General features: G+C 44.3%; 1 protein-coding gene across 1 annotated transcript in view; it reads right to left on the bottom strand.

The window, feature by feature from the left end:
* Positions 1-22,012, bottom strand: part of COL6A3 (collagen type VI alpha 3 chain) — an 86,150-nt gene that overhangs the window by 51,908 nt on the left and 12,230 nt on the right. The window contains exons 2-6 of the mRNA XM_060015871.2: positions 17,782-17,899; positions 15,645-16,262; positions 9,622-10,224; positions 5,384-5,968; positions 1,251-1,823 (exon numbers count right to left, since the gene is read on the bottom strand). Coding sequence (XP_059871854.1) covers positions 1,251-1,823; positions 5,384-5,968; positions 9,622-10,224; positions 15,645-16,262; positions 17,782-17,869 — 2,467 coding nt within the window. The 5' untranslated portion in view covers positions 17,870-17,899. The remainder of the gene's footprint in view (positions 1-1,250; positions 1,824-5,383; positions 5,969-9,621; positions 10,225-15,644; positions 16,263-17,781; positions 17,900-22,012) is intronic.

The raw sequence follows: 22,012 nt of genomic DNA, 5'->3' as shown, positions 1-22,012 counted from the left end.
GATTATCCAGGTAGATCCAGTGTGATCAATCTCGTGTCCTTATAAAAAGGGAGATAAGAGGATTAGAGTTAGAGGGAGAAGAGGTAAGGATGGAAACAAGAGGCCAGAGATATGAGAAAATCTGCTGGCTTTGAAGATGGAGGAGGGGGCAGTGGACCAAGGATGCAGGCAGCCCCTAGACACTGGAAAAGATAAGGAAGTGGGTAATCGGCCAGAAACTGCAGAAGGAAAGCAATGCTGACACCTTGATCTTAGCCCAGTAGAACAGGTTTTGGATTTCCGACCGCTAAAACTTAAGATAGTAAATTCATTCTGCTTTAAGCCACTAAATTTATTGTAATTTATTAAGGCAGGATTAGGAAACTGATGCACCAATACATACAGGTGTAGCCCTTTCACTTTAGAACTTTTCCACGTTTGAACAGTATTGTTAAGTTTCAACGTTGTCCTCAAGAAGAAATGTTGGGAGCAGGGAGAGAGACATGGTCGGCGGAGTCTGCACAACCGTTAGCACTTTATAGATGAGAGGTTTCAAATGATGTACTGCAAGTCACAGCGGATAAATGGGGGAAAATGTAACCCAGATGTCCAGGTTACAACCCGAAACCCACAGCGAACGTGCTCAACAGCCAATGTAGAGAAGCTCTAGATGCTCTATTTTCAATCAAAGGGATCATGTGTGAAGTTAATTACTCTTTTTGCTGCAGTTTTATCACCAAATGCAAAGTGGTTAAGCAGGAAGTCATGGTAACAAAGATGAGTACTGAGAAACTTTAATGCAGCGTTTATAATGGGAATGTGCCGGCCTCCCTTCATGCTTTATGGTTTTCATGAATGCAAAGGATGAATTATGACACGGGGATACCCCCTTAAAATAAGAAGTTGGGGAACTACATGAAGATGAAAACCGTGTTAGCTCTAATGTGACCGTGTTATATGGCGTTTATTATATATATAGTAAAAACTGTGTTTTTTTAAAAAAAAAAGGATTATTTTTAACCACTGATATAGCTAAATTTTATAATGTCCTTAAAAATAATCACCCTGATTCTCCTGTTTTGCCCTAGAGAGCAGTTAGAGAGTCACCTCGGGGAAAGAAAAGCGATATTCCATTGTTCCTGCAGAAATCACCTATCTTTCTTGGAAACCCAAGGAGGGCTTCTACCCGGAGACCAGGAGCCAGCCGCCTACCATCGACTCAAGCATGGGACAACTGGGCTGCAGAAGCAACCAGAAGTTCTATGCCTTACCTGGTGCTGGCGCCCCGTTTTGCACCGATTTTAAGAGGTTTACAATCTGTGGTTGAAGGTCTCCAATCTTGGGAAGAGACTCTGCAGCCAGGATGAAGGCAGGGGATGGTACCATCTGCTCCAACTCGGCAGGGTCTGCGTTCTTGGCCTGGAGGATGAAGGGCACCACACCGCTCTGTTTCAGGTTGAGAGCTGGCCCGTCCACACGATCGGATGACCTTCCTGCCACCAGCAGCACCAGGAACTGAAGCACTCCATCCTCGACCCGGCTTCCAGTGGACTTCACAAAGATGTACCTCTGCGCGTAGTCCAGGGCATAGCCCAGGTTGAGGGCTTTGCCCGTCTTGATCTTCATTCTCTTCACAAGATTCAGGATCTCGGGCTTGTTCTGGTGCTCATCAAAACGAGACTCCACCCTGACATCGTCGCTGTACTGAGCCACCGCAATCCGGGTCCTGTCAGGTTTCACGTCCAGCTCATCAATGACCTTGTAGAGGAAGTCGCGGACGGCAGGGAACTGGCCCACGAGATTGGCTGAGCCATCAAAGAGGAACAGGACGTCTCGCTTGCTCTCTACAAGGAAGGAGAGTTAGGACACAGTGAGGGACAAGAACACAACAGGCACCAAACTGACCTGAGCCCAGAACCACCAGCTTTTGGTAATGGGAGTTCACAAAATTCATCTGGTATCACTGCACCAGCAAGGGAAGAGAAAACCCACACCAGGTGCCTTTCAAATGCCCCCTTTCATCTATGCACAGGATTAGGACAACTAGATCGGTCTGCCCAACCTAACATCATGCTTCCTCAACAAAGCAGGCCAAGGAAAAGCCCAGAGGGTCCTGTTCTTATATCAGGTGGCAACCACTCTAGGAGAACAGACAGTGTTTTCAAATTGTTATAAAGAGAACTATTGAAAATATGGTCCTGTTGTTCTTCTGCTTAAAAATGGATCTGTCTCTAGTGACAAAGGCAGATATGGGATATCCACCTGACACATAGACATGCTCTAATTAGATTCTCTTTTCATTAAATTTGAGCTTATGGGTTAGAACCCAAAATAGTGTCCAGTGTCGGTCTGTGGGTCAGGATCTCTGTCAGTGATTTCCAATCTGCTGTGATCAGACAACAGAAAACACGGACATAGGGGGCTACGGCATGTCATGTGAACATTATTTTCAGCACACACGGTTCTTAGAACTATTTTGATTATGTTTCAGTGGGATCTATCTTGCTACCCATCTGTGATGTCAGCGACTGGTAGATCTAAGAGTCTGTATCTCATCACCCTAGTAATTTGCAGTCATCATCATCACCCAGACTTCCTTTGGAAACCGTTTTCCATTTTGCCATCACATAAAGATACAGCCTTCATTGGGCTTACGACAAATAATTTTCTAGATACAGCAGATTTGGAACATAAAAATATCATATCAGGAAAATCCTTTCCATTTTTAAATGCTCCCAGTGCATACTCATGTATGAAAGGGAATCCATCTCTCTCTCTTTCTCTGTTTTTCTCCCATTTCCATCTGGATTTGCTCACCAGAATCTTCAGAGGTATTGGGGCAAAATAAATAAATAAGTAAAGCTTCTGAATCAAGAGTGGGACAACCAGGACAGAACGTAAACTGGATTTTCTAGACTTTCTTTCATGGGCGAACATCCTTTAGACAGAGCATCTAAGCTTGCTGGTAGAGTGTCTCAAGCCCCCCCTTCAAAATCCTTCAACTAAAGAGAGCCCATCATCTTTCTATAGCTTATCGCCACGCTCTGGAGTTCAGATCGGGCCATCTGCCTGCCAACGTGGTGTCAGGGGGGAAGAGGGAGCCCGGAACAGTCGGAGAGCGTTACCTGGCTGGGCGAGTGGTACTTCCTCCACACCTCCACTAACATAAGTGGTTAGGGGCTGAATCAGCTGCTGAGGCAAAGCAGGCAGGGAGCTGAAATCATCCATGAGATACACCAGGCTCGGGTTAAAAGCTATCTGCTCAAGCTCTGCCTTATTGGCCTGGCTAGTGCCCACACAAAATGTCAGGATGCCTGCGCGTGCTAGGGCGTTGGCAGCTTGCAAATAAGAGTCCTCAGACTGCCCGGCTGTGAACAAGAGCAGGAGTTGCGGCACACGGTCCTGGATCCTGCTGCCGCCAGCTTCGGTGAAGTGGTTGTCATGGACATAGCTTAGGGCTGCGCCCGTGTTCAGGCCCAAACCCCCCTTGAGCTGCAGCTGCCTCAGGTGAGCTAGCAATTCTGACTTGGTCTGGTAGGTGTTTAGAGAGAACTCCGTCACCGGAGTGTCACTAAATTGCACTAAACCAACACGAATATTGTCGCTTCCAACATCAAGGCTGTTAACTACATTCATGACAAAGTCCCGCACGTAAGGGAAATTGGTCTTTCCAACGTTGAACGATCCATCCAAAAGAAAGATGATATCCCTTTTGTTTACGTGAACTGCAGTGGAGCACAGAAAACAAAGTGAGACATACACAACCGCAGAGGGCTTCCTCATGTGTGCCCACAGCCCAGGCACACATGCCAACATGTAGAACACAGAGAACATCAGTGAGGCCAAGCACGTCCATCTCGTAAAATGTGGCATAAAGCTGCTTATTTCCCTCCAGTGGGGGCTGGTGTTTGTGAGGAGAATTGACAGCCGGCATTACAAAACAAGTGGGCTCACAGAGAGATGTGGTGCCAAAAGCTAGAATGTTTACAACCAACAAAAGTGATCAGAACCCTTGAAACAGAACACTCCTTCCCTGGAAATGAATTCTGCAAGGGTGTTGCTCCTTCTGCACCACTCGCCTTATGACCACGGTCAGAGCCAGGTTTACCTGGGCGAGACTGGGTCCCCCTGGGTTTCCCTCTACACAGTTACAGATAAATTTCCACTTACAGATCGATTAGAAGGGTGAGCCCAAGTTAACCTGAGAACATGAGTTCCCTAAGGCTAAAAAAAATCAGCAAAATTAGGCTGTTCTCATCTTGAAATATTCCTAGGGAGGCCCACTTGTCACTCTCTACCGACTCTCCCATAGAAGAGCCACGGCATTGGCGGGCAATAATCCAACCAGTGCCCACGGGGATTCCTCCTGAGTGAGATCACAGGGTCACGGAAACACCTTAAAATGCAAAGAGACTCCTTGCTATGCTTGGCTGACGTTGTACTCATGAAGAATCGAAAGTACAATTCTCAGATCGGAGTGTTTTCCCCAACACATGCTACCAAATGCTTTCCCATCTCTTCCCTGACGTTTCACTAAAATGGAAGCCTAACAACTACTTATATCCTACGTTCTGTCAGATTGAACTTTGGCTCTGAAAGTGTGGATTAGAAGTCTTAAGGAAATAAAGGAGAGAGAGAGAGTGGATTTTAGAAGACCAGAGAGCTTGAGGAGAAAGCATGCATCCATGCACCGTGGGACATGCACCGAACATCCTTCCAGGGGTGAAGCTTGTGAGGCAGAAAAGCTTGTTTCTGTGATATCCATCTTCTTTAAGGACGGTGAATTGCACTGATTCAATTCGTAAGCTCATTGACTGTTATCCTGCCTTTAAAAATAACTGTTCAGTGATAACCGTAATAAATGAGGGGTTTGGAGGACCACTGGGTTTTTATCTGCACACGCATCCCCTCACTATGCTTCCCCATTGAAGGAAATCCCTTAAAGAGAGAGGACAGAGGATGAATGCTCAGGTTTGGACCGTTTAGAAGTAAACTGTCTACTTGGGAAAGGAAGAGCCAGGCTTCATCTTGGTGGAGGTGGGAGGGGGCTGGACAGGAGTCACCAGTAGAGACAGAACACTAAGACCTCAAGAGGGATCAGAACAGAGAGGTGATCTCTCGGCCAGAAGCTTCAAAGACAGGCAGTCTCTGGTCCTATAGCCTAAGTCACACGATTCTTATTTTATGACATTTTAAGACATACAGTTGTATCACATGGTGTTTTAAGTCATATATTTCTCAAGTCAGGGTAAAAGGAAACCCGAAATAAATCTTGGTTGCTATGGTTTCCATCATTTAAAAGGTGTCGCTCAGCTGAACACAAATAAAACTTGGGTTTGCTTTTTCCCCAGAGATTCTGCCTGGAGACAGCCCTCTCACGTGTCTGACACCCTCCCCACCGCACCTTCAGTGGTTCCAGTGAGGGTCCTGAGAGGCGCCAGCAAGCCAGGCAGCACACCCTGCAACGGGGCGGCTCGGAACTCGGCAGGAATGAACACCAGGGAGGAATCGAAAGCGATCTCTTCCAGCTCAGCCCGGTCGGCCACCTTGCTCCCGACGGCAAAGGCCATGATGCCGCTTCTCTTCAGCTCCTGGGCAGGCTGGCTGACTTCATCTAAGGACTTACCACCTGTAATCAGCACCAAAAGCTTAGGGACCCCCTCGGCGGCCCGATAGCCGGCCGCCTCCGTGAACAGGTTGTTCCGAACAAAGTCCAGAGCAGAGCCTGTGTACGAGGCCGAGCCATCCATGGACTTCATCTTCCTCACGGCGGTTATGACCTCCCTCTTGGTGGGGTAGGTATTGAAATAAAACTCCGGCCTCACTGTGTCTGCATACTGAGCCACTGCCACCTGGATATAATCCTGTCCGATCTCCAGCCTCTGGATGACCTTGGCAACGAAGTCGCGGATTGCATTGAAGCTGACCAGTCCCAGTGCAGAAGAGCCATCCACCAGGAAAACTATGTCCCTCTTGTTGATTTCAATGACTGTAGGTAGCAACGTGACAAGGTGAGTAGAATAGCCTTACGCATCACATTCAGTATGACTCTCTACACAGCTAACACCACCCAAGGGGAGTTCCCTTTGCCCTGGCCAATGTCAAGTCCACGGGAGCCCCTGAGGAATTTGTCCTAACACACACATTAGTTATAGCTGCGCTAGTTATAGCTTCCCTACGGCTGGCAAGTGGGGCTCCCCAAACACCCACCCTCTCTTAGTACTTTTTACAAAACAGTTGCACAAAAATCAACGTAGATTTATTCAACACTTATTTACCCTATTGTCACTAAAAATGTCAGCAAGCTCTTTTCTACCATAAATCCATAGCTTGGGTTTTAGAGGTGAGAACGAAGCCATAGCTCAAATAATTACAGAAGCAGTCAGCGTCTGCTCGGAGAGCCCTGCGCTTCACAATCCTGACTTCATGAACACCTACTGCCAAGTGCAAAACTTGAACAAGCATAAGCACCTCTATTCCTTTTGGTACCCTTGTCCCTGCCTTGATTTTTTCAGGCAAGGGAAAAAAAAAAACACCAATTATTTGGCATCCTAAACTTATAAAAAGGAAATCAATGTCAAAACTAGGAAGTGGCCCAGAAGTATTTGCATTTAAGAGAGAGGCGTTGTGCAGGTCCCACGTTACATGTTAAGGTTATGACAACCCAAAGACAACTCACAAAGCAAAAACACCTTAACAAGATCACTGCCTCCAAGTGACTATGAACTTGTGTCCACCTGCTGTATCGACACCCAGGCAGCACACCTGAGTCTCAGGAACCGAGGCTCATATCGGACCACAGCACCCCATCCAGAAAACGGAGAAGGCTTCCAAGACTCGTAAGATCGTAAATGGCTCAAGCAGAGGCAGGAGTGTTTGCAATTTATTAAATGATCATCTGCATATGAGGAAGCCTCGTTACCCCCTGCAGTCAGATGGATGGCACGTAACACTTTAGTTCACTTGACGTTCGATTATATTGACAGCACTCGTCCAAACTCTCCTCTTTAAGAGAAAACATGTTAATGTACCATAGATACAAAGCATTCAGGGACAGGCGCGTGGAGACCACTGCTTTGGCATTGAGTCGTGGTGTAAACAGTGAATTCCAAGTCCTCCAGCTCTCCATCGAAGCCTGCAGACACGTGGATTCTCCCTACCTGGGGGCGGGGGGGGGGGGCGGGGGGCGCTGCTGAGAGACCCTGAGGGCCACACCCCCTGCTTCCTCCCTCTCCCTCTCTCCATATACACCTAAAAGCCATATACACAGCTGTGCAGCTAACCACATGTGTGCTTTCTAGACACATACAAGGAGAGCGAGCTCACCTGGAAACACCCACTCTCACAACGCGCCTTCCATACCGTGGATGTAGGAGTTGAAATGATAAATGCAGAGCTTCCTGAATTCAATAAGGTGAATGCAACACATGGATAGATGGAGAGGAAGGCAGATCCCTTTCACCCCCCGGTCTCTGGGCTGACTCACGCCCACCTCATCTCCTCCCTCCCCCTCCAGTAAGAGTTCTCCTCTTCCTGCTGCGAGATGCCAACAGAGCCGTCTCCCCTCTTTCACACGGTTCTGCTGGGGCTGGGTGTGAACACCCTTACCACGGTGACCCTGAAGGTCCTGTAACCAGTCGACTGCGGCCCTCACCTCCCTATTGACCCAAGGACGCCAAGCCCCTGCAAGCCCAGGACCGGTGGCGGTCCTCACTCTCCCACTCTCCTGTTCCCAAGCAAAATCTCCTCCAGCAAACGTCCAGGCCCCATCGCCCTTCCTCGCTGCTGTCTTCCTCTGCACCCTCCTCTTAGGGTGACTCAAGGCTACTCCTAGGTGATTCTTCTCAGTGACTTGGGGACCCTGACCTCCAATAAAGCAGGTCCTCCTGTCCCCACCAGCTTCACTGAAAAAGATAGAAGCCACTGGAGGACTTCACCCAAGCTGGTGATGCGCGCGCCCTAACCCAGAGGCTTCTCCAGGCTTCCAGGCACCAGTGAGCTCCAGCCCCGCCTCCCCCTGACAGTCCTGGGTGCGGCCAGGTTCCCTCGTGCTGCACGACTGACCGCCACACCTGGCACCTTGTTCCTTCTGCTTCTGTCCTGCAGCTCCTCACAGCAGCCTTCCCTGGCCACTTGACCTACAGCTCTCTCTCCCCCTTCTTTCCCTGACAGCCCCCTTTAGCGTCCTCATCTGTCACGCTCTGGGAGTAGTTTTCTGGTTGTTGGTTTACATTTTCGTGATCTATCTCCCCATTATACTGCAACGAGCCAGCAGCCACATCAGTCTGGGTCCCCAGTGCTTGGCCTGGTGTCCAGCACATACCTGAGAGCTAAGAATATCTGTTGAATATTTACAGATGAAGCACAAAGATTAAAGACGGTTTTGTAAGTGAGGAGTGAAAGTCAGCTAGGGAAAGCTGAAATAAGGGCCTGGACTGCCATAGATAAAAATGAACTTGAAACTTCTCCTGGAACAAAAATATCCTTTCGTCCTCTGTCATCAATTCAAAAAACTGGAGCCCAGAAAGTCTGTGTGGGCTGCCCAGGATCACACAGCTCGTTAACATAAGACCTGGGACCAAAGGCCCGCTCTTCGGACAGCAGCCATGGCGCTCTCTGAGTGTTTACAAAACCTATGGAAGTCATTCTTTGTTTCCAAAACCATGCAAGCCCATGGTTTCCAAAACCATGCAATCTATCTAATATTGATAGATTGTATTCCAATCAGAGGGAAGTCTGGAAATATCAAGAGAATTTTCTGGATGCAATTTTGCATCAATCCTTAATTTACCCCACCCAGCAATATGCCTAAAACCATTAATAATAAAATCCCTGACGGATGGGTGAGATCACCAGTGATGTAACCTGGTCCACCTGGATCTGCCAGATTTTTACCTGCCGCAGCATCAAGCACCACTGGGTTCTTACTGAAATTTTTAAATACACTTCCCGCCTCCCACGTCCGTGAAATGTGTTTTCTTATCTGACTTGCTCAGCTTTATATGTTATTTTAAAATGACTCCAGTCGGGCTCTTTTGCCAAAGGCCTCCCATCTGAGTGTATAATCTCTCCGTCAACAGAGCTACTCTACAACTCAGTAAACACAGGAAAAACGGTTTTCATAAACATCCCCCCAAGCGAGTGCTTTGTTATTTCTTACCTCCAGAAATGCCACTCCTGCTACGCATCACAAAACTGACTTTGGGGAGACAGTTCTCACATGTCAGCACACTCTAACGGGCTGACTTTTAGAGCTCAATGCCATTATCCTGGAGTAACTGTCTCAGAACCATAATGACCCCCAGAGATCCATTTTTAGGATGACTGCATTATAAGTAGATCATACGACGGTGTTTAATAACCAACGTAACAGGTTTGCCGAATTAGCCCTAAAAGCACACTTTCTTGACAACTCATGCTCTAAAAAGAACTTTCCACTCAATCACAGATCTCTGTTTTTTTTGGAACACTGCAACCGTTACAGACACCACATCCAAGAACTAGCTCATCATGGAAGGACTCGGCTGTGGGTACTTACAGGTTCTCCCGAGGCGAATCATTCTGCAAGGTGCCCACCTGACTTCTACAAAAACACACACAGACAGCCCACTACCACACAGATGGTGAGAAAAGCATACGTACCTTGGGTGACAATGGTTGGCGGTTGCAAGACAATGTGCCTTTGGGCCACGCCAACAATGTACGGCAGTAATTGCTCCTGGACGAGCCCAAAGCTATGGAATTCCGGGACAGTAAACACCAAGTTGTCATTGGTAGCTATGTGCTGAAGCTCTGCCTTGGAGGCGGCCTGGGCTCCGAGGCCAAACGAGAAAATGCTAGCCTGCTTCAGTGCTATGACCGCGTCTCGGATTTCATCACTAGAAGGCCCAGCACTTATGAGGACCAGCACCTGGGGAACCCCTTCCTCCACTCGGCTGCCCCCTGCCCGGGTGAAGTGATTCTCCAGCACAAAATCAAGGGCCAGGCCGACATTGGCCAACTCCCCACCGATGAACCCCAGGGCTTTCACTGCGTCCAGAACCTGAGCCTTGGTGGAATAGCTGTTTAAGGAGAACAGCGTTCTGGGCTCATCGCTATACTGGACCACCCCCACTTGGATCTGCTGAGTTCCAACTGAGAGTCTCTCAAGGAGATTTACAAGGAAGTCGCGAATGACTGCGAAATTGACACTTCCGGTGTTGTTTGATCCATCAATTAGGAAAATAATGTCAGCAGAGTCTTGTTCTTTAAAAGAGAGAAATGCAAAAAGTGAAAGCATTAGAACAAGTGACCACATGCATCGTTCAGTGTTCTGACATGTTTCTTGGGAAACCAATAAGAAACACGAAATATGGACAAACAAAACACACGTTGATTAAGGAATGTGAAATTCTCTTTTAGTTCTGCATTCTGAATGGATAAGAGGCAACTTCTTAACATCATTTCTTAACAGAAATGATGGTGTTTAGTAGGGCATTTGATATCAAATTTTCTTCTGTGCCATCTTTGTAGTCAAATTTCAACACATATTCAATTTCTGGGTATATTCTGAAATTTTCTACTAAATTTGGAGGGAACTGTAGCTGCATGGAATTATGCATTACCATACCTACAGGAGAAAGTAAAGGAGTATATTAACAAAGGTCCAAAGATGATTTCTAATTTGAGGACATTTCTCTTATAATCCTCAAGTCATTATAAGAATTTTCTTTGTCCAAATCCACAGCATAAGACAGAATCCCAGATTTAGGGTTTGGTGATTCATCATCCCAGTATGTTAAACACTTGATTCCTTGAGCAACTGTTGTTCCTTCTTTTTTACTTTAAAAACCAAAGTGGCTGTGTATCTACCACTTTGGGAATACAAAAAGGAGAACTCAAACAGCATTTACGGTTTGGATTCAAAAATGCTCTGATACATTTTGGTTTGATTTTTGTTTCTCAAATGACGTTTAGTTGCGTGAAACTCAAATGCAAGTCTGGGATTCAGCTAAGTGTTCTCTTCATTTATTTTTGCCATTGCCTCTATATTCAATCACATAATGCAGAACAATGTTAAGCAGAGTGATATGAAACCAGTCATGACATAATTATCCAACCTTATTTTTATGACATCGTAGACCGAGTGCCTGGCAAGCCCATGGGCATCTAGTAAACCCTGAATCAGAATTAGCTCCGGAGTTATACAAATGGACATAAAAAGGCTGACCAAGACCTCTTTGCTCCCCACAATGGCAAACATGACACTTCCATTCTGTTACTGAGAATGGGGGTTTCACAGAAGCACTGAGCAAGGAATAGCAATCAATAAACTATGAACCTGGGTGGAATATTTCAAAGCCTCATCTGCTAGAATGTTTAAATCTGGCTGAGTTAAACGATATGAAAAGTAAAATTATTCTAGCAAATATATTTTAATAACCTAAGTAGATGTTAGGAATAGGAAGAGATTTTATGTGAGCATATATGGTATTTATATTCTGGATTTTAGGAAGCTATGTTTGGAGTATAATTGTAATATTATATATACAATCATTCATTCTGATATTTTTAATGACAGTGAACATTTTATACATAAAATTAATTTTTCCTGGTACCAACAAAATTGCTTTTATTTCCACAATGGAAACAGGGTACAAATCTTGTCTCATGGAATTAAGGAATTTTGCTATAGTGAAATGATGTTCTTACCCAAGCTCTCCCCTTGGGGAATCTTAGCCAAGGATGGCTGCAGTTGGGATTACTGGAATCAGAACTGCTCTCTCTCTCCCCTTACATACGTGAAACCCCTAACAGTAATTTTGTAGAGGGATTCCTTTCATAGGGAAAGATACTAATGTGAAAATATCTTGTAAGGTTTTATAAGATATTAACTTAGCATTTGCTAAGAATTGCAAAGCATTTCCTACTCTTTAACCAAACCGTAAGGTTCCTGAAGGATCTTATGGGATGGTGCGGTGTCAGCAGTGTGAATTATGTTGCAAGCCATAGAAATGGCCCACATGGTGCCGGGAGCTCCAGGTTCAGCAAACCATACCACAAAATTCCTCAACACTTCCCAGGCCTAAACCAATGACCCTGAGGGACAAAGGAAGATTTGCCCCTTACTCAACAAACCGAGACCTTTAAAGGAAGGACTAACTCTGAACCTAAGATCAATAAAAGAAGAACGATCCCTAAATCACAGATGACTCATTCCTTATTAATTTATTACTTACTTTTTGATCGCGGTTCACAATAGAATAAATAAAATAAACAAACACTGAGGGAAAACCCTTGATTACTGCTCTTCTAAAAAGCTGAACCACAGCAGGTCATAGAAAAATGTTGGATAATTTGTCATCACTGAAAAAACCACGTTGTCCTCTTATGCACACAATGATGGGACACACAAGGGCATGCTGTTATCCAGGAGAGCCGAAGCCTCAGACAGACACAAGAGAGACCGGTTCCTGTGTACAGCAAGGCATACCAGGGATCGATATTAACTCTAAGAGGAATCAGGTCTTTCTAAAATTCAAAATGAGAAGTTGTCTGGTTTCCTGCTTTTATGGCTCATGTATCACACCATCTGTGGCATTTTCTATGGAAAAGTTTCCAAACAGCCATGGAAAAATCATAGGTTCCTTCAACATCGTTGGAAGCACTACTTTCCTGAGCACACTGGTGTGGGCACAATGCTTTCCTTAGCTCATGGGATGCTTCCTTTTTCCAAGCAAAATTTAAAAGATCACATTAGTATTTCCTATGCAAACACAAAACTGCAGATAGGTTTTGCGAGTTTTCTAAATCTTTATATTTTGCAAAGAAAAGAAAGTTCATCCTCGCGGATACATAGGTCACCTTTAGCTCTTGCTTTAGTAAAGCTTTTGTATTTTATATCCATTGATAAAAGGGATTCAAAAAAACACAACTTTCAGTGATTACTTGAGTACAGTTCATTTAGAACAGCACCATCATGTATATATTCACGGGGAAAAGTTACCTACCTAGTGGGCAAGAAATGGAAAGAAATGGCCCTAGCTTATTAGCAATCTCCATAATGCCTTCCTGACTACCTTTCCCAAAAACTATAAGCAGAGAATTTTTATTATTATTATTATTATTTTGCTATGGAACATGCAGTGGGACATGATACTGGCAGAATTGCAGAGTGAAGTTAATTAGAAAAGACAACATAAATGGATTAATATCCCACCCCGGTGCTGCTAGCGGCTTGGACACTAGAAGACAGAGATGCTTTCTTGGCATAAAAACAAAGGTTTTGTCATTTGTGTGGAAACAGACTATGTTGACAGGCTCACGTAGCATTCACATGGTAATCTAATCGTTTATCCATTTATATAACGGTTAAACACAATGGCGAACTCATCCACCCTTTTTCCTGAATTGGCCAAAACACCAATAAAGAGAAGACGTTCCCTTTCTCACCTGATCCCTTTCATTGTTTTTGCCATGGAAGAGCTATTATCCCTATATCCAGAAAAGCAATGATTAGTGAATTATTGATGCTGAGCACATTGTAGCCAATGGAAAAGGTCATTAGAGCTGCCATCTTGTAACCTCCTTGTAACCTGCAGTGCTTGGTTTGGGGTGCTCTCAGGGTCCACCTTCTTTTCCTGTAATCTGGCAGGATCGACACTAGTGTCATAATGCAGAGGTGAGACACATCATTTGAAGTAGGGAATGCTATTCAGGTTTAATGCAAATAATCCAGACTGCATCACCCCTCCCTTAGAAGTAGACCCACTGGTAGGGTCATGAGCCCTCCCACCCCTATCAAAGCTGAAATCACGGATAACCATTGGGGAAACCATTTTAATCTCCTGAAATGCCCCGGGGTTGGTTAGTTCTGTAACCCTTCTCTTAACCACGATCTGCCTGCCCGGCTCCTATCTAATGACATCTACCCATCTTGCTCCCCAACTCCCTGTTTTCAGGATCTCTCTTATGAAAAACTGATGTCTAGTACTATTTGCCTAAAAACACCATTATTCTGATCATAATCCAGAAAGCCTTTCTCTGGACTCCTCCTCAACTGCCTCTAGGTCTCTTCTGCCTCATCCTGGCCCCTGCTCCTCTGGCTTTCCAGAAGTCTCCCAGCCCCTTCCAGCTCTCATCTGCTTCCCCGCCCAGCCAGGTCCCCAAGGCGGGCTATTTCAGGAATTTACTAGCTACCGTCTTAGCAATGATAAATTTCCTTCCCAAGAAGATCTTCTTGCCCCTCTATCATCCTCTCTTTGCAAGCTCCAACCTGGTAGCTTTTTTCTTCCAAGAATGCCTGAGATATCTTCAGAACACCAGGGAGCCACGCTCATGGACAAGACCCCAGGCTGTGGTCTCTGATGACAACTGAACATCACTGCAAGTCAGCAGTTTCTTCTTGATCCTTTTTTGTGATCCTTTCCTCCTAGCCCTGTTGCAGCTGTTCAAAAATAACTTCGATTCCTCCAAGCTCCCAAGCACCACTGCTTCTCTCCCTCTGCCATCTTCTCTTATTGGATGATTGATGCCAACTCAACCTGAACACTGTCAACGTCTCCCCTTTCCACCTCAGTATCTTAGAAATATGATACCCTTCTCCTCCTTTCCCTTCATCTTGTGGGACACACATCTCTCCTTCTGGAGCTCATCTCTCGCTTGAGCTCTCCCACCCTAGCTTTCTGACCATTCTCCTAGAATTCTCTCCTACCCACAGTCAGTTGGCGACATGGACTCATTCGGGGACACAGGGAGTTCCCTCTGTCCTACTCGTCGCTGATGAGGAAGCCTAGCCCTGGTCAGAATTGCTGTGGTGCAATACATTTGAAATTTACCTGTGGAATTCCTTCCCTATCAGTCTTTAGGCACTTAGCACTGGCAAGAGAGCTAATAGGTGCGACTGGTTAAGTGACTTGCCGGACAATTAGTTCCATGCACATCACCATGCATGAACACATCCATGTAAAGTCGCTGCATCATCGGTACTTCCAGAGTGACACTGATGAGGACCATCGGAATCTCAGAAGCATCTCTATGGGCACAGCCATGGTGACAGCGTGGAGGAGAAGTGGGAAAATCCACTCCAGAGCCAACATGTAAGGGCCTCCAGCTCTAAAACTCAATTTCTTCAAAATAGATTTGGACTGGATCATCTCTAAGGCCTCTCACAATTCTAATTCCATCAAAACTCTGAAATAAATCCCATTGAGTCAAAGACAGGAGCTCTGCGTGTTGCTTCACTGGACCCAAAGTGGACCCCCCCCTTCCCCCTCCACTCAAACTCTTTCAGACACGGAGTTTTCTTTAAAGGAAACAGGCTCTCTATCCCAGGAACAATGAAGGGACTTTTGTTAGGTACCTGCCCAGCCACGCTGAGTCTGTCTTGTCCAAGGAAGGCAGAAGCAACCTCTTGTGGGGTCATAATATCAGGATGTGCTTTTTTAGAGTTAGAATATTAATTGTCTCAAAAGCAAAGAATTCCTCTTGAAGGTAGATGAATTGCTCTGTTTTGGAAGGAGACTACAGAGAATATTCAAACCTTTGTTTTTAGACCTGTGAACAGGCATCTCTTCCCTAATCCGCCCACCATCTTTTAGCCGTAATATTGCCTTAATGCCAGCGGTTGCCAAGCTTATCTCCAAAGAAGAGCGAGGCAGGCAGCAGCTTGGCGATGTTGCCATTACCTGTGATGTCTTTAAGGGTCTCTGTGCCTCCAGCCCTTTCTGGAGTCATGGATGAATGCACACAGGCCACTAAGTTTCCTACTATGTCATGAAGTGAGGTAAAATTCTCTAGGTTGAAAATATGCATATTGAGCGGTTCACTTGCTGTTTCTTTTAACGCTCCTTCATCTGCATCCTCAACTCCAATTGCAAACACGTTAACATCAGCAGATTTAAGTTCCGCTGAAGGCAGAGCAAGGGCATCCTTCGAGTGTCCATCAGTTAACATTACGATAACCTGAGGGACTCCATCACTGGCCCGGCTTCCGGCAGCCTCAGTGAGGTGATTCTGCATTACGTATTCTAATCCTTTTCCAGTCTGATTGCTTCCCCCAGTATAAGACATGTTGGAAACATGGGAGAGGACTTCTTGTTTAGAACGATACGTATTTAACAGGAACTCGGTATCTGGGCTGCCGTTGAACCAGACCAGAGCAAAACGGAAATCGTTTTCTCCCACAGCTAAAGATTTTATAACATCATATAGAAACTCTTGAACAAGTTGGAAATGTTCCTTTCCAATGCTCCAAAAGGAATCCACTAGAAATATTATATCGGCAGCAGCACCATTTTTGACATCTTTAAAAAAAGACATTGGTTTAGATGTTTCTCCTGTTCAAGAAATGACTTCCCATCAGTGCAAAGCCTTCCTCAACTCATTCAGTTTCCACTCTACTGTTACTAAATAATTTACACCTCATGTGTGAAACAGGCGGGGACGCTGACTTACCTGAGAAACAGGGACCTGGACACATGGACCCAACAACTGTCGGTGCCCAGTCATTGACCCAAGTTCCATATGCAATGACTGCCATACGTGGACCAGTAGCAGGTTCCACAATGGGGAAAAACATTCCCTGGCGTGTCCTTTAACTCTAGATGATTCTTTGTGGTAGTTTGAACCCCAAGACCCACCTGCTCAGGTGGAAAGGATATCCTATCACAGGTAACCAAGCATCATCTTGGAAATTCCTTCTTCAGCTTTGAGTCTGAAACTGGGCCCCGACAAGATAGAATACTGAAATCTACTACAGTTTTACCTCCCATGCTTTGGGTAATTTGCCAGAAAAATAAGTATTATAAATACATCTTAAGAAGACTTGTATAACTGTAGGGAAGGGCAAAGTCTCATTTCTTTCAGACTTTTTAGCATGAAGAAAGGTACCCTAACTCATCACTACATCTTCAGAGCCATCTAAGCCCTCTTAGATGCTGAACAGTATTCATCTCTTTCAAAGATGAATCTAGTTCTCTCTTAAAAGTAGGAGCAAGAGGCTCCAGGTGCCAGGCTGTGGGTGGCTGGGAAGTGCCCTTCTGCACTGGGCCAGGCTGGCTGTGCACAGCAGGCCCCTGGACTCTACTCACCTGGGGCTGACCCGATGCCCCAAGCCATGCTCCCCTGGCATTGAGGTGGTCCTCACCAGGCCGCCATCTAAGAACTACCAGGTCCAGAGGGAGAATCCCCATCAGAAGCTCAGCTCTCCAAGCAAAGGAGAGGGACCCAAGTCACTCCTTCCCAGCTCATAATACATGAACCATTTCTCATTTTTCTAGAACTCTGCAAGCAAGTTCTTAATAGGATGAGTTGGGATCCATTTTTAAGTAGTTTGGGGAAACTGATATTTAAAGATTTGATGATTCTAGATGAAAAACGTCTTTTCCTGTCCGGAGTGAGAAAGAAATGGCAACATTTGTGTTTGTTTTTGTTGTTTTTTCAGGGAAAATAATTTTTTGCTCTCAACCATTGTCTTCCCTGGGTTTTATGTGCTCAGACATCAACCAGTGCCAGAAATGTGGAAAAGCTCTTCAGACGGTAAAATATTCTCGACACAAACTTTCTGCTCACACCCAAGGTAAAAACAAACCACTTGCAAACCACCGCCAAGGTATCAAACCCAAGTTTCAGTAAAAAGAACCTCTCTCTCACTGGATAAAGAGGAGCAAAAAGTCTGTAAAATAAATGAACATCCTGTAGTCAATGGCTTGGCTATCTCTTCAAAGCTTATCTAAGCTCTATATTCAGCTCATGACGCCTAAGATCTAAAATCAGAGAATACTGTTCCTTTTAATGAAATGAAGAGATGTTTCTGGATCTTACCTGCTTGTTGCTGCGCACGAGTAAAGGAAAAGCCTGAGAAAAAAAGGCAAAAGATGGCCACTAAAGGCAAATGCCGATGCTTCCTCATTTTGATTTTGTCTAAGCACCAAGTGAGAACCTACGAGAAAAAACAGGACAAAGGAGAATGATCAGGTATTGACTCCCCGATTACTAACAAATGAATCAAGGGTTTATCCCTTTTATGAAAAATAGTTTTGACTAAACATAGACATGAGAATCTTTGAATCTAGTGATTGTAGGACTTTGGCCATAGCTAAAAATTGTGCAGTTCAACTTTTTTTCCTCTCAAATTGAGGCAGGCAAAAATAGTATATCACGAAACAAATGGCAGAATGAAAAAGGGTCAGGAGAAAAGGTGCTCAGAGGCACAAAGGGGCAGGTTGGTGACGCCCAGCCTAACTGTCAATCGTGTCTAACGGAATCCCGCGGGGAAGCTTCCGTTCAGGGAGGGAACGGGCTTCATCCAAATCACAACGTGTACCAACCATGGCAGCTGGGACCATTTCGAATCTTGCCCTCATTCTCTGTTAATATTTAGCACTTTTCCTCCACCAAAAACCTGCTGTGTGTCCAACGCCAATCACAGGATGGAGCACACCCTGGGGTACTGAGTTAGCAAGACTGAAGCCAGTCACGAGGGCTGACGGCCACATAGCATGGTCTCCCATGCAAATTTAACTGCCAGCCAGCCGGGCTCAAATCTGGATGGGCGCAGTGGGCTGTGTCACCATCACTTTTCCCTTCAAGCAAACACCACCTTCTCCCCATGCCACATCTGAAAGCACCCTGACCCACACCAAAGCTTCAGGTCAGCATCTTCACCCTCCAATCTCCAGTGACAGCAGCTTGAGGGTCTGGGCTCTTCCTTATGACCCTCCAGAGAGCCAGCCTAGGTCTTCTCCACCTGGGCTTAGGTCCCCTTGCAGGACATCACCTCTTTTCTCTTCCCCTTGATCCAAGGCTCTGGTTTCCCCCAACTCTTTCTTAGGTCTTAGGTATATGACCTGTGCAGACCCACTAGACCCCATGCTTGATTTAATGATTTGTTGTTGCTGTCTTAACATTCTTAATAACTTTTGGACAAGGACCCTTCATGTTCATTTTGCATCGAGCCCACAGATTCTGGAGCTGGTCCTGGCTACAGCTGTGCATGTGTATCAATGACTCTTCTTACCCTTACCCAGACTTGGCAGGGGTTCCCTGGTCAGAGCCTTGGGTAACAGCATCAGAGAGGAGGGGCGTGCCAGTCAAAATTATTGGTTATTTTTTCTTGTCCTTAGTTTCAAGCAGTACTATTTAATATTGAAAATTATGTGGTATAGACTACAGTCAAGCGAGAAGTCCCATTTGGTTTAAGAAACCTAAATATTTTCATCTGGAGAGATTGGGTTACCATCATAATTTACAGTTCATTGTTAGGGTTTGAAGATTAAGAAGGCGGCCTTGGGAATTACAGCATGAAAAGGTAATCATCATCAGTATAAATAAAAATCAAAAACCTCTCACTCTGGGGCATTTTTTGGTAGAAACAGAAAAACAAATCCTAAAACGCATACAGAATTTCAAAGGATCCAGAAGAGCCAAAGCAAACTTGAGAAAGGAAAAATAGAGCTGGAGACCTCATATTTCCTGATTTCAAATCATATTACAAAGCTACTGTAATCAAAACAATATGGGACTGGAATAAAGACAAACATGTCAACCAATGGAATAAAATAAAGATCCGAGAAACAAACCCTCAAGTATATGGTCAAATAAGCTTCTATAACAGTACCAAGGTTACACAATGGGGTCAGGATAGTCTCTTCAACAAATGATGCTGGAAAAACTGTATATCCACATGCAAAAAATGAAGTTGGACCCTTACCTTACACCACTTACAAAGAACTAACTCAAAATGGATTATAAATGTAAATGTAAGACCTGAAACTATTACACATTTAGAAGAAAATATAGGAGAAAATCTTCATAATATTGGATTTGGGAATGATTTCTTCCATATGACACCAAAAGCACAGACAACAAAAGCAAGGACAGACAAATGGTACTATATCAAACTTAAAAACTTTTACACAGCAAAGGAAACAATCAACAGAGTGAAGAGGCAAGCTACAGAATGGGAGAAAATATTCACAAACCATATATCTGATAAGGGGTTCATATCAGAACACATAAAGAACTCCCACAACTTTACAACAAGATCTGATTTAAAAATAGGTAAAGGACTTGAATAGACATTTCTCCAGAGAAGACATACGAATGGCCAATAAGCATATGAAAAAACACTCAGCATCAGAGAAATGAAAATCAAAACCACAATGAGATAATTCAAAAAGAGTCACGTAACACAATGTTCATTGCAGCTCTATTTACAAAAACCGGGACATGGAAGCAACTTAAGTGTCCATCGACAGATGAATGGATAAAGAAGATGTGGCACATATATACAATGGAATATTACTCAGCCATAAAAAGAACCGAAATTGAGTTATTTGTAGTGAGGTGGATGGACCTAGAGTCTGTCATACAGAGTGAAGTAAGTCAGAAAGAGAAAAACAAATACCGTATGCTAACACATATATATGGAATCTAAAAAAAAAAAAAAAGTGGTTCTGAAGAACCTAGGGGCAGGACAGGAATAAAGACACAGACGTAGAGAATGGACTTGAGGACATGGGGAAGGGGAATGGAAAGCTGGGATGAAGTGAGAGAGTGACATGGACATATATACACTACCAAATGTAAAATAGATAGCTAGTGGGAAGCAGCCACATGGCACAGGGAGATCAGCTCAGTGCTTTGTGTCCACCTAGAGGAGTGGGATAGGGAGGGTGGGAGGGAGGGAGACGCAAGAGGGAGGGGATAGGGGGATATATGTATATGTATACCTGATTCACTTTGTTATACAGCAGAAACTAACACAACATTGTAAAGCAATTATATTCCAATAAAGATGTAAAAACAAACAAACAAACAAAAACCACAATGAGATATTGCCTCACATCCACTGAGATGGCCACTATCAAACAAACAGTAAACAAGAAGTGCTAATGAGGATGTAGAAATATTGGTACTCTTAGGCACTGTTGGTGTGAATGTAAAACACTGCAACCACTTAGAAAACTGTATGGAGGTTCCTCCAAAAATTAAAAATAGAATGACTATATAAGCCAGCAATCCAGCTTCTGGGTATATATCCAAAATAATTGAAAACAAGATTTTGAAGATATATATATATACACCCAAGTTTAATGCAGCATTATTCATAATAGCCAAGACGTGGAAACAACATAAATGCCCATCAATGGATGAATGGATAAAGAAAATGTGGTACATACATACAATGAAATATTATTCAGCCTGAAATAAAAGAAAGAAATTCTGTCATAGGCTACAACATGAATGAACCTTGAGGACATCATGATAAGTGAAATGAGCCAGTCGCAAAGAGACACGTACCGCAAGATTCAACTTACATGGGGCACCTGAAATAGACAAACTATTAGAAACAGAAAATAGAATGGTAGTCGCTAGAGGGACGGGGAGGTGGGAAGGAGAATTAGTGTCCAAAGGGTACAGAGGTTCAGTTCTGCAAGATGAAAAAGTTCTAGAGATCAGTTACACAACAAGGTACATGTAGATAACACTACTGTACTAGTCACTTAAAAATGATTAAATTTGCTCACTTGCTCTACTCTGGGAATCTTCCAGGCCTTTCTATCCAGTCATACCTTTCTTCCCCACACTCTGCTAGACCTATTCCTGAGTTTGTCCTTTGAAAAAAAGCACATGCAATATTTGTGGTCTTTGTAAGTTTTCTTAATTGAGGATATACGGTTTAGAATCGTGTAAATTCTATGTCATGTGTGTTTCACTACAATCTTTCAAAGGATAGGAAAAGTTACCTGAGATTTTTCGAAGTGTGGATTACTCCATACACCTAAAATGTGGCCATCAGTTTAACAGGAATGGTATAAATGTGGCATCTTTTTTTTGAGGCATGAGTCTTTAAGAGCTAAAACGGGAAAACAATACAACAGCACATATTTTCTTAAAGCATATGTATGTGCCCCTATAATTAAATAACAGAACATTTGTCCTTGCTTCTAAATAATATTTGGAAAGGAAGAAGAAAAGAAGTATTTGGGAGCAAATACTAAGGTTTGGGGAAGAGGACTTCAGTCCCAGGAAACTGAAAAGAATCTGATAT

This window comes from Delphinus delphis, chromosome 7 (genome assembly GCF_949987515.2).
Source record: "Delphinus delphis chromosome 7, mDelDel1.2, whole genome shotgun sequence".
Lineage (NCBI taxonomy): Eukaryota > Metazoa > Chordata > Mammalia > Artiodactyla > Delphinidae > Delphinus > Delphinus delphis.
Note: the sequence above shows the minus strand (reverse complement) of the source record. Positions and strands in the feature narration are given on the sequence as shown.